At 42.7% G+C, this 14,077-nt stretch overlaps 1 protein-coding gene across 1 annotated transcript in view; it reads left to right on the top strand.

Moving 5' to 3' along the window:
- The window catches only part of LOC122705583 (aromatase), a 45,119-nt gene that overhangs the window by 14,595 nt on the left and 16,447 nt on the right, over positions 1 to 14,077 (top strand). The window contains exons 2-3 of the mRNA XM_043921038.1: positions 1,308 to 1,488; positions 4,648 to 4,798. Coding sequence (XP_043776973.1) covers positions 1,344 to 1,488; positions 4,648 to 4,798 — 296 coding nt within the window. The 5' untranslated portion in view covers positions 1,308 to 1,343. The remainder of the gene's footprint in view (positions 1 to 1,307; positions 1,489 to 4,647; positions 4,799 to 14,077) is intronic.

Below are 14,077 nucleotides of genomic sequence, written 5' to 3'. Positions count from 1 at the left end.
TTCACCTGGAGAAGGCAAAGGCTACCCACTCCAGTATTCTGACCTGGAGAATTCCATGGACTGTCTAGTACATGGGGTTGCAAAGAGTCGAACACGACTGAGGGACTTTCACTTTCCAGTAATAAGATAAATAAGTACTAGGAAAGATAAAGTACAATATGATAAAGATAAACTACACTGCTGCATCTTATATATGAATTATTAAGAGACTAAATCCAAAGTGTTCTCATCACAAGGAAGACTATTATTTTTCTTTCTTCAATGTTGTATCTGTATAAGATGATAGATCAGCACTAAACTTATTTGATAATCATTCCAGGATGCATGTAAGTCGAATCATTATATTGTACACCTTAAAATTACATACTACTGTATGTCAATTACAACTCAATAAAGCAGAAAAAAAAATGCTCTCCAAGAGAAAAAAGGAAAGAGAAAACCACATCAGAACCAGAGAATCAAACTGAAAATTATCCTGTACAGGAGATTAGCTGCTGTGGAGAGCTTGGTGGCTGGGTGGCACCTGAGGCTACTGCTGGTGGTATCAACCAAGCCATCTCTTTTCTTCCTGCTTCCCCACTTCTCTTTCTCCTCCTCTCTTTTTATTCTTTCTCTCCTTTTCTTCTTTCCTACTACCTCTGTCATGGTCCAATGTGTACTGCTTCAACCAGAGGTTTTCAGGCTTCATTAAGCCAATAGGAAAAGATTGTCCTGGGTGAGTCACGTTGAATTCAACAGACAATTTATGGGAGGCTCTGAGAATGCCTCAGTGATGCCTGAGAAATACCTTCTGAAAAAAAAAAAAAAAAAGAAATACCTTCTGACTGGGTATTATTTGGGGGGAAGTAATCCCAAGGAAGCAAGGTAGTTGGGGATTGCATTTTAAAAAATGTATTTGGCTTCAGGGGGAAAAATATTGCTTAAAGAGAAACTGCTGATGAAGTCACAGAATGACTCTACCTCTGGAATGAGCTTCATTTTCATATATTTTGGTAAGAAATTTGGTTCTTAGTTGAGCACTCAGTCACTCTACCCACTCAAGGGCAAGGTGATAAGGTTCTATCAGACCAAGCGTCTAAACGAACCTGAGACTCTACCAAGGTCAGAAATGCTGCACTTCAAGCCAAAAGATCTCTCTTGGGCTTGCTTGTTTTGACTTGTAACTATAAATTTGTCTTGTCTAAGTGTCCAATCATATTATAAAACAAAGCGCCGATCTCTACGGTACAGCATCCTCTGAAGCAACAGGAGTCCTAAATGTACATTTTGGGGATTCTCTAATTTTTCCACTCTTCTGATCTCCACAGGACTTTAAATTGCTTCCCGAGATCAAGTAACACAAAATGTTCTTGGAAGTGCTGAACCCAAGGCATTACAATGTCACTAGCATGGTGTCCGAAGTTGTGCCTATTGCCAGCATTGCAATCCTGCTGCTCACTGCATTTCTTCTCTTGGTTTGGAATTATGAGGACACATCCTCAATACCAGGTAAGGCAGTCATTTATTTCTGTATCTAAGGAGATTGTTTCCTTGGGCTTTTGATCCATGAGGGTAAAGGAAATTCTACAAAACGACCAAGAGTAAACCTGGGGGGCTGGCTGAAGTCCACAGCATATAAGCAAATGAGGACTCAGGTGAAAAAATGTTAGGCAATTATCTGCACATGTTTAATGAAAACATTAAAACAATACCTTAGATAATCTCTTCCAGGCTGCACTTTGCTTTGGTAAAATAGACTTGGCACAAGTATCCTTTAAGTTTACGATGGGGACAGCAAAGTAAAATTCCAAGAACTTATTTTTCTTTTGATCACATTCATTCCAACTTTGCTCTGAAGGTAAAAATGTCTCTGGAATGCCTTCTGTCCTTCTTTCTGTCTCCCTCCAACTTTGCCTCAGCCATGTCCTCTGCCCTCTCCCTTCCCAAACTTATTCTTTCTCTTTATCCCATTCTTTATTTTCTTTTATCCTTGGATAAGGTGGTGATGTTGATGCCACCATAAGAGCTGGATGGGTCCTGGATAGTGGAAGAAAAGTGGGGGACCACTATCATTGCCTTGAAAACCTAAAAACATCTTCAACAAGCTCTGTGGACCAATTAGAAAAAGAGTATAATATAATTATCCAGATAACTTCAGTAGGAACACCATCACTCCACACTGTCATACTAACTCAGAATTCTCAGAAATATCAGACTGCTTTTTAATTTTCAGGGAAAATTCCTCATAGCAAGCATCTGTCCCCAGTCCCTTAAGACACTTGATAAGGCTTTCTTTCAAGAGCATACTCATTACACACTTTCAAGTGTAGGCCTCTTTGCACAGTGATGGAGAGTGGGAGTGTAGGGCTGCTGCAAAATGCCCTGGGTCTGGTTTCTTTATCATTTTCGAGAGAACGGCCTGTCTCTCTGTTTGATTCAGCCTGGTATTTTAGGTTACTTTAAATGCCCAATGTAATGGAATGCTTAGTTGGTTTTCTTCTCTACTCCCTGATAGGGGTCTGAAGGAAGACTGTTCCATGGTCTTTAACTCATTGAACCCATGGTCTTTAACTCATTGAACCCCATCTCCATCACTGCCCCTTTCTCACTGGATTCTCTTCCCCCAGTGGGCACCTAAGTCAGGGTCCATGACTGGTAGAGGTGAGGGAGGGGCTGTTTTTAACAAGTCACCCCAGAGGTTTGCGTTGCAGGTGATAGTAGAACTCCCTTGGACCTTTGGGGAGGTGGGGGGAGGCAGGCACAGAATGAGCATCCCTGAAGCTCTGGGCTGGGGACATGAGGCTGTCCCACACTCACAGTCTATGACACTATCACACAGCGCTGTCACTCTCAGCCCTGCCTGAAGTGGATCCTCGTGTGGACTTTTCATTTTCCCAGGTGGTTTTCCTGAGCAGTCAGGGTCGAGAGCACAGAATGGAGCCCAACCCCTTCATTTGATAGAAAGGGAAACTGAGCACCAGGGAGGGCCTCTGCCTGGTCCAGGCGGTATGAATAACCGCGGAGCCACTCTCCTCTGTTCATACGTGAGGGGTTAAAGCTCCAGAAGAGAAAAGGCTTGCCAGCATCTCAGCTGGAAGGAAAGTGGGAATAGGGGGAGCAGGGGAACCACCAAGAAGTCCTAAATCCCAGATGGATGTTCATTTTGCTACTAGGGAGCTTCTATTGAATAGTTCCATGCTTTCCCTGGGGAAAAGTGAGGTCTGGTTAGAACTCTCTAGCTCTAGAACCCTCTAGGCCAGATCCCTCCAATCACCAGCTCTCTGGGCTCTGAGTTTTATGCATATGGGGAATCTCAGGGTCAGTGGAGCCAAAGAGTAGGGAAGGTACAGTGAGCCAAATTCCTCCACTTAACAATTTTCAAAGCAGTTTCATGCCCACTTTCTCTTGTGAAGCTCTGGGCACTCTGGTGAGGTAAGTGTGTTGATCCCTACTTTGCAGATGAAAAAACTGAGACATAAAGAGGCCAGAAGTCCACAACTAGTAGATGATGAAGCTGGGACTCAATTCTAAGCTTCTTAAACCCACATTTACTGAGAGGCCCTGTGTTATCAGGTCATGGGGACAGGGGGTCCCCGGAGTGTGCAGAGGTGACACACATAGGCAGTGCCAGGGAGGGCCGTGGGGGTTGGAGAGGAAAGAATCATTCCTACTTGGTGATTTGCAAGCTTCAATTTGGGGAAACTGCACCAGTTCACTGATCTCTGCCAAGACTACGGTTACCTGGCGCCTGGCAGCTCTCCCTTCCCCAAGGTTACAGGGTGATGTCTAACCTTGTACGTGGGCCCTCTCCCCCAGACCCTCTCTCTGCCCTGTGCACCACATTCTTTACGGGAGCACTGGGGAAAAAGGCATGGTGATACAGTCTCCTTTTGCCCGTTAAAAATCTGTTCTACATAAAATACACAAATAAACATGTGGTTACAGATCAGAACAAGAAGGAGGATGTTAGCAGGATCCCAGAAACTCCTCTTGTGCCTTTCCAGTTATACCCTCTGTCACCCCCAGAAGTAAATAAATAGCCTTCTATTCTATAATGATCACTCCCCTGCTTTCTGATAGATTTTTCACCTAATTTCATATTCTAAACAACATACTTCAGTATTACCTGCTCTTGCATGTTTTAGCAACAGGAATGCTATATTACTTATTCTTCTGTCTTGGTTTTTTCCTTACACTTTTGCCTGTAGGTTTCATTTAGGTTGTGGCATGCAGCTGCAGTTCACATAGTATGCAGTTACATGAACATCTCACTGTTTAGTCACCTATTCTACTGTTAGTGGACATTTGGGGAGTCTTCATTTTGGGGCTACTGTGAACAAGGCTGCTATGAACATTCATGTGCACAGGTTTATTTTGTCTAATGAGGTTTAGCTTAAGATTCTCTTCTTAAACCAGTCCATTCAGACTGAAATTATTGAGCCCGAAAGGAATTGGTGTGGTGTGGACTACTTCTTACTTGTAGAGCTGTGAAGAGCCTCATGTTAACTTGTGTTGTTATTTTAATTATTTTGTATGTGTAACTCACCCATATATGTCAGAAGACGTAAAAGGACATTTGGATTTATAGGAACAAGAACAGCAGTATCTTAAGCAATTGCTCTTTTGAGTGGTGCTGAAATACTGATTGTGATCTGATCACTTTCCTAGGTCCCAGCTACTTCCTGGGAATTGGGCCCCTCATTTCCCACTGCAGGTTCCTCTGGATGGGGATCGGCAGTGCCTGCAATTACTACAACAAGATGTATGGAGAATTCATGAGAGTCTGGGTATGTGGAGAGGAAACCCTTATTATTAGCAAGTAAGTCTCAATAACTGGAGAGATACCTGAAAAATCAAGGTTGGGATATTTCCTATTAAAAAGCAAACTTATTTTGATATTTTGCCATCTTTGTTTCCAATGGTTTTACTACTTAAATAAAGATGAGTGATTCCCAGGTAAAAATATAACACTTGAGACAAACAGAATAATTGGGTTTTGCTTGAAACCTGAGGTATATATAATGAATTCTGGAAAGACTGGAAATTATTCAAAATATCTCTGAGCAGGGAATGTGGAAACTTAGAATATAGATGATTTGCTTTTGACAAAACACTTGAAGGAGAGGTGTTACCTTTTATACTTCCCTAAGATTTTGGTCTTAACTGTAGAAGCAAGCATGAAAACAAATAAACAAGCAATAGTAACAGAAAACAAATACCTGAGGGGAGCGGAATTCTGATTGCATCAATTTGCTGATGTGTTTCTAATGCCAACAGGAGGGGAGACAGCAGATGAAGAAGGCATTCTTCTCTTTACAGAATGCTGCTATCCTAAGGTGACTGTCTGTCACTGTCCCAGTAAAAGCAATGGTATTCTCCTGCTCCTCGTACACTGTTACATTTTCCAGATAACTTTGGTAGAACTTTGGAGTTCACGCCAGTGTTAACAACATATGGATCAACTAAAGAACTAGCTTTGTGAAATATTAGTTCTCTTACTGACTGATCATAGAAAATGAAGAGTTTAAAATAAAGCACATATCATAAATGTTCAGCTACTTTGCTAGAATTTTAGCAAAGCTAGTTACCAGAATGTCTCATTAATGAGATTTTATATTTATAATCCCTGACAAAGATTTACTCAGAAACTAAGACTGACCAGTGTGATTTACTTATTTATTAGAATTTTTTCTTCAGATACATAGACTATTGCCCAGAAATAAGTGAAGCATTTCTGGAAACTACATTGGCTTTTCTCATGCCATGATGTTATACATCATTTCTGAAAATACCATGGTAAACACAAAGCCTGAATATTTTGAACCAAATACTTGGAAGAAGGGAGAAGGGGAGAAAAAGGTGTTATCCTTCCAAATATTTCTACCCATCCAAGAATGTTATTTTGAACCAGACTAATTCCTCAATTGTTGCCTGGGTGTTTTCCCATTTCATTCAGTTAGGTGTTCTAAGAGTCTTAACAGTAACTAAGACTGACCATGTTTATACAACTAAACATGCTTATACAGCTTCAGTGGAAATGTCATTCAGGTGGAAATGTCATTTCACTGGGTTAAGGTCAAACACCCCAGTGCCGTGGTTCTGACTGTGGTCCCCTGACCAGCAGCAGCCACATCTGGCTTTCCATCCTTGGTCCCTCCCTGACACACTAAAGAAGAAAGTCTGGGGTCGGGGCCGGGGGTCTTTGTCCATGAGCTCTCCAGGTCATTCTGAGGCACACTCCAGTTTGAGACTCGCTGCTCTAATGGTGAGACCATAGGTGCTTTAGGATTTACTCCTCTTGGTCTATCGAGCTCTGCTCAGCCAAATTTAAGTGAATTTGACATGTTCTCATGTTCAGAATCAGTACTTCACTCATTTTTGCAGCCAATTTTGAGTCTTGAAATTGTCCTGGAACAGATGATGATTGAGCTTGGGGGACTGGGACACTGCCTCCTGCTCGTTGATCTCCCAGGGCAGAAAGCTGCCTTCCAGCCCTCCTCAGGTCAGCATCTGCCTCTCCCTCAGATACAGGTGAAGGGACCCACAGGATAGTTATCCTGCAGCTCGGGATCTAGAGCACCGCTTCTTGCCCTGGCTTCACATCAAAGTCGCCCAGGGAGCTGTTCAACAACCCAATGCCCAGGTCACATCCCAACTTTTATAGTCTCTTGATGGGGGGACCCAGGCACTGATGGTGTTCAGAGCCCTCCAGGTAATTCCAATATGCTGCAGAGCTGGAGGGAGGAGAGAAGGTAAGAAGCTTCCAGGACAGAGGGCTTTTCCCTTCAGTATGGGGCAATACTGAAGCAGGTTGTAGTGGATTTGCCTAATTTTCTCCCCCTGAAGTCTAGGTCAGGTGGTGGAGGTACAAGACGAGACCTGGAGGGAAGAAGGAAGCACCTGAGAAAGGATCAGGTGATCAGGACAGAAACTGCTCACAGACACTAGATACTCAGATCCCCAGATAAATGCCCAGGAACCTCACAGGCAATTCCTGAAATAGGATCCTGGTCACAGCACGTGGCATCTGACCAGTCTGCACCTTTCAGGAAAGTGACCTTACTGACCCCGACACTGTCAGCTGCTTATTTCGCCCTGAGGACACAGACAACAGCCATCTGCCCTGCCCCCGGCTCCATCCCTGCTCTCCCAGCTCTCCCCCTGTCCTGTCCTCACAGGCTTTTCTCTGGTTGGATCTCTGTGTTCTCTATAATTGCCTCTGAGCTGCTCAGATTTTGTTGTTAAGGGCTGAGCTCCCCGCAGGAATAGGACGTGTTTGTCCCCATCTCCTTCCCTCGCTGCTCTTCAGAGCCTCCCAGAACTTCCTGTACCTCTTGAAGAGACCCCACTGGACCCCAGAAAGCTTTTTCTTTGAATAATATGCCAGGTCTTTTCTCTTCTGAAAGTTTGACATCTGTCGTCATTACAACTGTGCTGAGATTATGGCCCAACTTTTCAGATCAGCTAGTTCTGAAGTGGTGGGGGATGCAGAGCTGTGGGTGGGGGAGATGTCAGGCACCAGTGCTGCTGGGCTTCTGCCTGAGCAGCTGGGGGCGGCGGGGGGAGGGCATCTGATCATCTGCAGGTAAAGTGCGCACCATTCCCAGGCAGGGGTGCTGTAAATAATGAGGGGCCACAGACACTTCATGCCATTAGTATATATTGGTGTTTGCAAGAATATCAAAAAGAAGAATGTGGGTAGCATCAATAAGGGAGTAGCACTTAATACACTGATGATGATGATGAGATGTCGCTTAGTCATGTCCGACTCTTTGCGACCCCATGGACTATAGCCTACCAGGATCCTCAGTCCATGGGATTTTCCAGGCAAGAATACTGGAGTGGGTTGCCATTGCCTTCTCCAGGGGATCTTCCCGACCCAGGGGTCGAACCTGGGTCTCCTGAATTGTAGGCAGACATTTTACCATCTGAGCTACCAAGGAAGCCCACTAACTGGGGTCAAATTGGCCCATCTGCTACCAATTTAAATACTAATTATTGTTATAGTATTTATATACCTATTTTAATAGTGTATAAATTTATCCCCACGTTGTGGGATTTTTATGGTAAAACTCAGATAGTTCCAGGCAAACCAGGATGGTAGCCCACACTATTATCAGGTAGATATGTGCTGTATAGAAGATGAGGTGGGTGGAACATCTTTCAGATGGGGAAGAATCAGGATTCCATTTCAGATATGTTGACTTGACTTGCCTAGCACCACTGAATGGAATATTAAGAAGGAAGTTCTGACCATCCAGACCTTCCTCTGTAGTCAGAAACTAGCAAAGGAGCTGAGGAGGAGAGCCAAACAGAAAAGGGAAAACCAGGAGACAGTGGTGGTCTGAAGGCCAGGTGAGGAACGCATGTCAGGGAGGATGGAACTGGCAAGTATCCAGATAGTGCCACATGACTAGACAGATGTGAGCATTGCATTTAGCACCAGGGAGGTTAAGGGTGACCTTGACAAGGGGAGTTTCAGTGGAGTTCTGGGGGCAAAATGTGACCACTGTGGAGAATGGGGAGAGAAGAATTGGAGGTGGCAGATACACTCTTCAAGGCGTTTGTCCTAAAGGAGGCAGAGGAATAGAATAAGGCTGAAAGGGGAATTTGGTCCAAGTCTTTTTATTTGCTAAGATACAAGATACTATGATATGTGTGCTTTGGTGGGAATGATGAGTCACAGAGGAAAACCACTGACGCAGCAGAAAGAAGGAGTGTGCCAGGTGAGATGACAAAGGAGTGACATGTGGAATTGGCCTTGAATAGGGACATGGAAGTTCATCCCCAGTAACAGAAGTGAAGATTGAACATATGGGCACTGATCCTGATGGTTGGACTTGCAGAGGTTTTAATTGCTTCTGTTTTCTCAGCAAAATAGGATCAAGTCTCTGTGTGTGTGTTAGTTGTGTCCAACTCTTTGTGACCCCATAGACTGTAGCCTGCCAGGCTCCTCTGTCCATGGGGTTCTCCGGGCAAGAATACAGGAATGTGCAGCCATTCCTTTCTCCAGGGGCTCTTCCTGGCCCAATCAAGTCTGTAGTTGAGATTAAAGGTGAGGAAGTAGAACAGTGGAGAAGACAGGAGGCAGGATATAACAGTCATACAGGACTCAGGAAATGTACTAGAATGGGCTATTCCCATTTGAATTTAACTGAGACCTCCCTCTGTGTGGTGGGTGTGTGTGTGTGTGTGTGTGTGTGTGTGTGTGTGTGTCTTTGTGCATGTATGGTTTTTCCCTAGCCCCATTCAGCCGCCAGGTGCAAGCAGAGTAAGCTGAGTTGGCTTTAACAGGGTTGAGATTTTACCAGGGGAACTAGGACAAAGTAAGTAGAAGTTCAAGGAGGGGAGGATGCATGACAGGGAGAGACTTTAATGATAGACAAGAAACATTTTTCCAACTTTCTAGTAAGAAAAGTTCAAATGAACAAGAAAGAAGAACAATCTCCCTACTTTTTGCTGACCTTGACCTTCTGAAGAGACCATGTCAGTTGTCTTACAGGATGTCACACATTCCATATTTCTTTCATTGTCTCATTATGGTGTCATTGAACATACACTTCTATTCCTGGTATTGCTTATAAACTGAACACTACATTTATAAGATCAATCCAATCCAAATTAACTGTTTTGTAAGAATATTTTCCTGTTTAGTCCTGGACACTTCATATTGCATCATAATCAAGAGCCCAGGGAAGGTGGTCCCATATTATGAATACTAAATCTAATCAGCTTAGGGTGGTTGCAGTCAGGTCTCTGTTATATTCATTTTCTCTTGCAGTGACCTCAGTATTAGAGCTGCATAAGAATATTAGAGGGCAAAAGACAGGGAAAACGTGATAGGATTGATGGAGTGTGAGTGACAGGCACAGAACAGGTCTACAGGAAGCAAGTGCTTTTGAATGTTTGGTGCCAGCTGTTCCACTGATTGTTTCCCCATATTTCTAATACTCATCATTCTTGAACCTCACCAAGAGTCTGTGAATTCTTTAAACTCAGAAGGGATTTTTTGTTTGTTTGTTTTTTTACCACCTAAACTTCTTTTTTTACCACCCAAACTGACTCATTCTGAAGAGACAAAAGATTTGCCTTCTTTGGAGATAGCTTTTGACTTCAGTCATGTTTTCAGAAGAATAATAACCCCAGGGACCAGGCATCTTAAACTATCCAGTATCCCTTCTGAGCTTGGTGACTCTCTGGTCTCTTCTCAGTGGTGAGAGACCCTCAGTCTCTCAGTCAATCAATGTAACATCCCCCTTACCTGGTGTTAGAGCCGGTACAATTATGGGAAGGAGGTCTCTACTGTCCACCTAAATGTCAGGAGAGCTCTGGGCTTAGCGCCTCGCCAACCTTCCCTTCTTCACTCTCCTGATTTACTCTGGTTAGATAAAACCAGCCTACTTTTGATAAGTGATCTTGTTTTAAACTGCTTGTCTTTAGTCACACTTTGCTTGCTGTATGTATCACCTTTGTCTTGCCTGCATGTGCGTGTTAAGTTGCTCAGTCGTGTCTGTGACCCTATGGACTGTAGCCCACCATGCTCATCAGTCATTGGGATTCTCCAGACAAGGATACTGGCATGGGTTGCCATGCCCTCCCTGAGGGGATCTTCCCAGCCCAGGGATCGCTTATATTTCCTGCACTGACAGGTGGGTTATTTACCACTAACACTACCTGGGAAGCATTCTTTGCCAAGTTAGAGCCTCTGTCTCAGCATAAGTAAGATATTGGTGCCCCTTGAAGAACACATTGCCTTTAAATGGTAGCTCTTTATTAACCAGCATTTACTTGGATTGAGATTTCTTATTCTTTTTTAAACTGATAAGGTAGTTCCTCAAAACATATGGAAAGACCAATATCTTTTATGAAATATGCCAAAGCTCTAGGAGTCAGAGTAGAAAAACACTGTTCTGCCTGTTTCCTAATTAAAATGTGTATACTAGTTTGTGAATTATGAGGCAATAAATTGCTTACTTTCTGCTTTAATTATAGAACAAGGTGGGGGAAGGTGAGAAAGCTAGAGGCCTAAAATCTTTTAATTAATAAGAATTTCAGTCCTTTCTACAGCATGATATTTCCACACAGGACAAAGTTTGGCTAGTTGGTCAAACTAATTCCTTGAAACACAAATAGAAGCATCTGGATATTTGGGTTTTTTGCTTTTATAGTTGCTAGGAAGAGAAAAGCTTACCCAAAACTTAGGATAATTTGGTTAATATTATCTGGGATTAAATCAAGAATATATGTGACTTAGTATTTTGGTTTGAAAATAAGATTTTGTTCCTGAAATATATATCAAGTAAATAATTCATTCATGTGCTAATTCTGTTTTCATTTCAAAGCACTGCCATTATTTCAGGGGCTTTCTTTTAAAGTTTAAATGGAAACTTGAAATCCATCACAGAGGTGTGGGTTTGGCTAGTACTTACCCCACCACCTAATCTACTCAGTTGGAGCTGAGCTCCTTTGGCCCAGGGTCTTCTATGGCAATGTGTTCTCACAGGCATTCACTGAACCACCTCATTAGAGCTAAATCATCCTTTTAGGAGTCAATTGCAACTTGGAGAGAGAGGAGCTAATGAGAAGATGACCACCCTAACCCACTGGAAGAATAAATGCATAGGGTATAGTAGCCACTCCCCATCTTTGAGAGTTGTCTGTTCAGAAAACAGCCAGAGTAGGAGAATTTGCAGTTGAGAAACAGAATTTTAGTATAGAAGGAAGGCAGAGCCAAAGTAGTGGTAAATACACGAAAATCTGTACAATATTAAGCACACCAAAATAAGGGAGAAAATAACATCTAAAGTAAAGCTAAGATCAGAAATACGTTATGCATCTAGAATTTGCACAATTGAGCACTGTGTGATTCCTTCCAACTTCTATCGCCTGCACACCAGAAAAAGTCCAGATTCTCCCTCTTTTGCAATGTCAAAAAGATGTTTATAAATATATCCTAGGGATTTCCCTGGCAGTCCAGTGGTTAAGACTTCACCTTCCAGTGCCCGTGGTGTGGGTTCCATCCCTGACGGGGCAGCTAAGATCCCACATGCCTTGCAGCCAAAAGAATCACAATATAAGACAGATACAATATTGTAACAAATTCAATAAAGACTTAAAAAATGGTCCACATCAAAAAAAATTTTTCTTTAAAAATATATTTACTTTCCTGTTATAATGTGCATATTTTCCTTTATTCCTCTGCTCAAATGTTTGATCCCTTTCTGATGTCATGATCGGTGTCTCTTCTGAACTCCACTCTGGCCTTGGATACATGGAATAGTGGGAAAGCTCTGGAAGGTCTATTTTAACTTCCCTAGCAGACTTGAGCAGGTAGGCTCTTGAGCCCTGAATTTAAGTGTTATATCATTTTAGCTGTGCCTATGGCAGCTCCTCACCAGAGCACACAAGGTGGGCATCTTTTATACACTTTCTGGCTCCTGTCTTGTAAATACTGCTGAACCATAGACTGATACCGGTTCACCCTGCACTGACTTTCTTCATGTCTCCAGCTGCTGCACTGCAAAAATCCTCTACTTCTCTGCTCACCACTCTGTCCCTCTTTTTAATTCCCAAGCTCTGCTTCTTCTTTCTGTATATCTCTGTAGAAAAAATGGCTGTCAATTTGAAGATACTCAAGTGGAATTTTTTGAAGTTTCATAAACATATAAGGAGGAACGTCACTCTGCTATGCTTGTGTTACTAAGATGGATTTACACTTGGCCATGTGGTCCACATATAAATACTGTGACATAAACCCTGTAATCTGAAGAGCCTGTTGTCCTGCCCTACAGAGGGGTCTGGGTAACAAGCTTGGAACAGCTGTACTAGCACAGGGAGGTGGAAGTTGGTACATGAGACCTAAGGTTGGTCCAGTGGTTTGTGTGAGCTTTGTATAGGGTGAGATTTATGCTGAGTTTTTTTTTTTTCCCTCTGATGGGCAAGGCTGAGTGAGGTGGTAATCATGTCTGCTGATGATTGGGTTTGTATTTTTGCTTTGTTTGTTGGTTTAGATGAGGCATGCTGCACAGGGTGCTACTGGTGGTTGAGTGATGTCGGGTCTTGTATTCAAGTGAGCTGTGGGTGTGAGTTTTACATGGTTCTATGTATTATTCTACGCTAGTCAGGTACTCTTATCTGCTCTCAGCTGGTGTTCTGCATGCATTTCTATGTCTGAAGGCGTATTCCTCATGTATCCGTGAAGAGAGATGTACGCCACATGCACCTACTCCTCTGCCATCTTGTCCTCCTAAAGTTTTTTATTAAAGTATAATTGATTTACAATGTTTTGTTAGTATCAGATATACAGCACAATGATTCAATTTTATATATATATATATGTATATACACACACACACACATATACTTCTTCAGATTCTGTTTTCTTATTTGTTGGTGTTCAGTCACTAAGTTGTGCCCAACTCTTTATGACCCCATGGACTCAAGCCTGGAGGCTCGTCTGTCTGTGGGATTTCCCAGATAAGAACACTGGAGTGGGTTGCCATTTCCTTTTCCAGGGGATTTTCCTGAATCAGGGATCGAATCTGGGTCTCTTGCATTGGCAGGCAAATTCTTTAGTGCTGAGCCACCAGGGAAGCCCTGTTTTTCTTATATGTTATTACAAAATATTGAAGATAGTTCCCTATGCTATACAGTAGGTCCTTGTTGGTTATCTATCTCACATATAGTAGTGTGTATATGTTCCTCTTAATCCCCTTTCACCTTTGGTAATCTTGTTTTCTAGATGTGTGAGTCTCTTTCTGTTTTGTAAATAAGTTCATTTTTATCCTTTTTTTTTTTCTTTAGATTCCACATACGAGTGATACCATGATATTTTTCTTTACCTGGTTTACTTACTATGATAATCTCTAGGTTCTTCCAGTTCCATTCAGTTGCTTGGTTGTGTCCAACTCTTTGTGACCCCACGGACTGCAGCACGCCAAACTTCCCTGTCCATCACCAACTCCTTGAGCTTGCTCAAACTCATGTCCATCGAGTTAGTGATGGCATCCAACCATCTCATACTCTGTCGTCCCCTTCTCCTCCTGCCCTCAATCTTTCCCAGCATCAGGGTCTTTTCCAATGAGTGAGTTCTTTACAT

This window comes from Cervus elaphus, chromosome 12 (assembly GCF_910594005.1).
Source record: "Cervus elaphus chromosome 12, mCerEla1.1, whole genome shotgun sequence".
Taxonomy (NCBI): domain Eukaryota; kingdom Metazoa; phylum Chordata; class Mammalia; order Artiodactyla; family Cervidae; genus Cervus; species Cervus elaphus.
The sequence above is the reverse complement of the archived record's forward strand: the minus strand, read 5'-3'. Positions and strand labels throughout refer to the sequence as shown.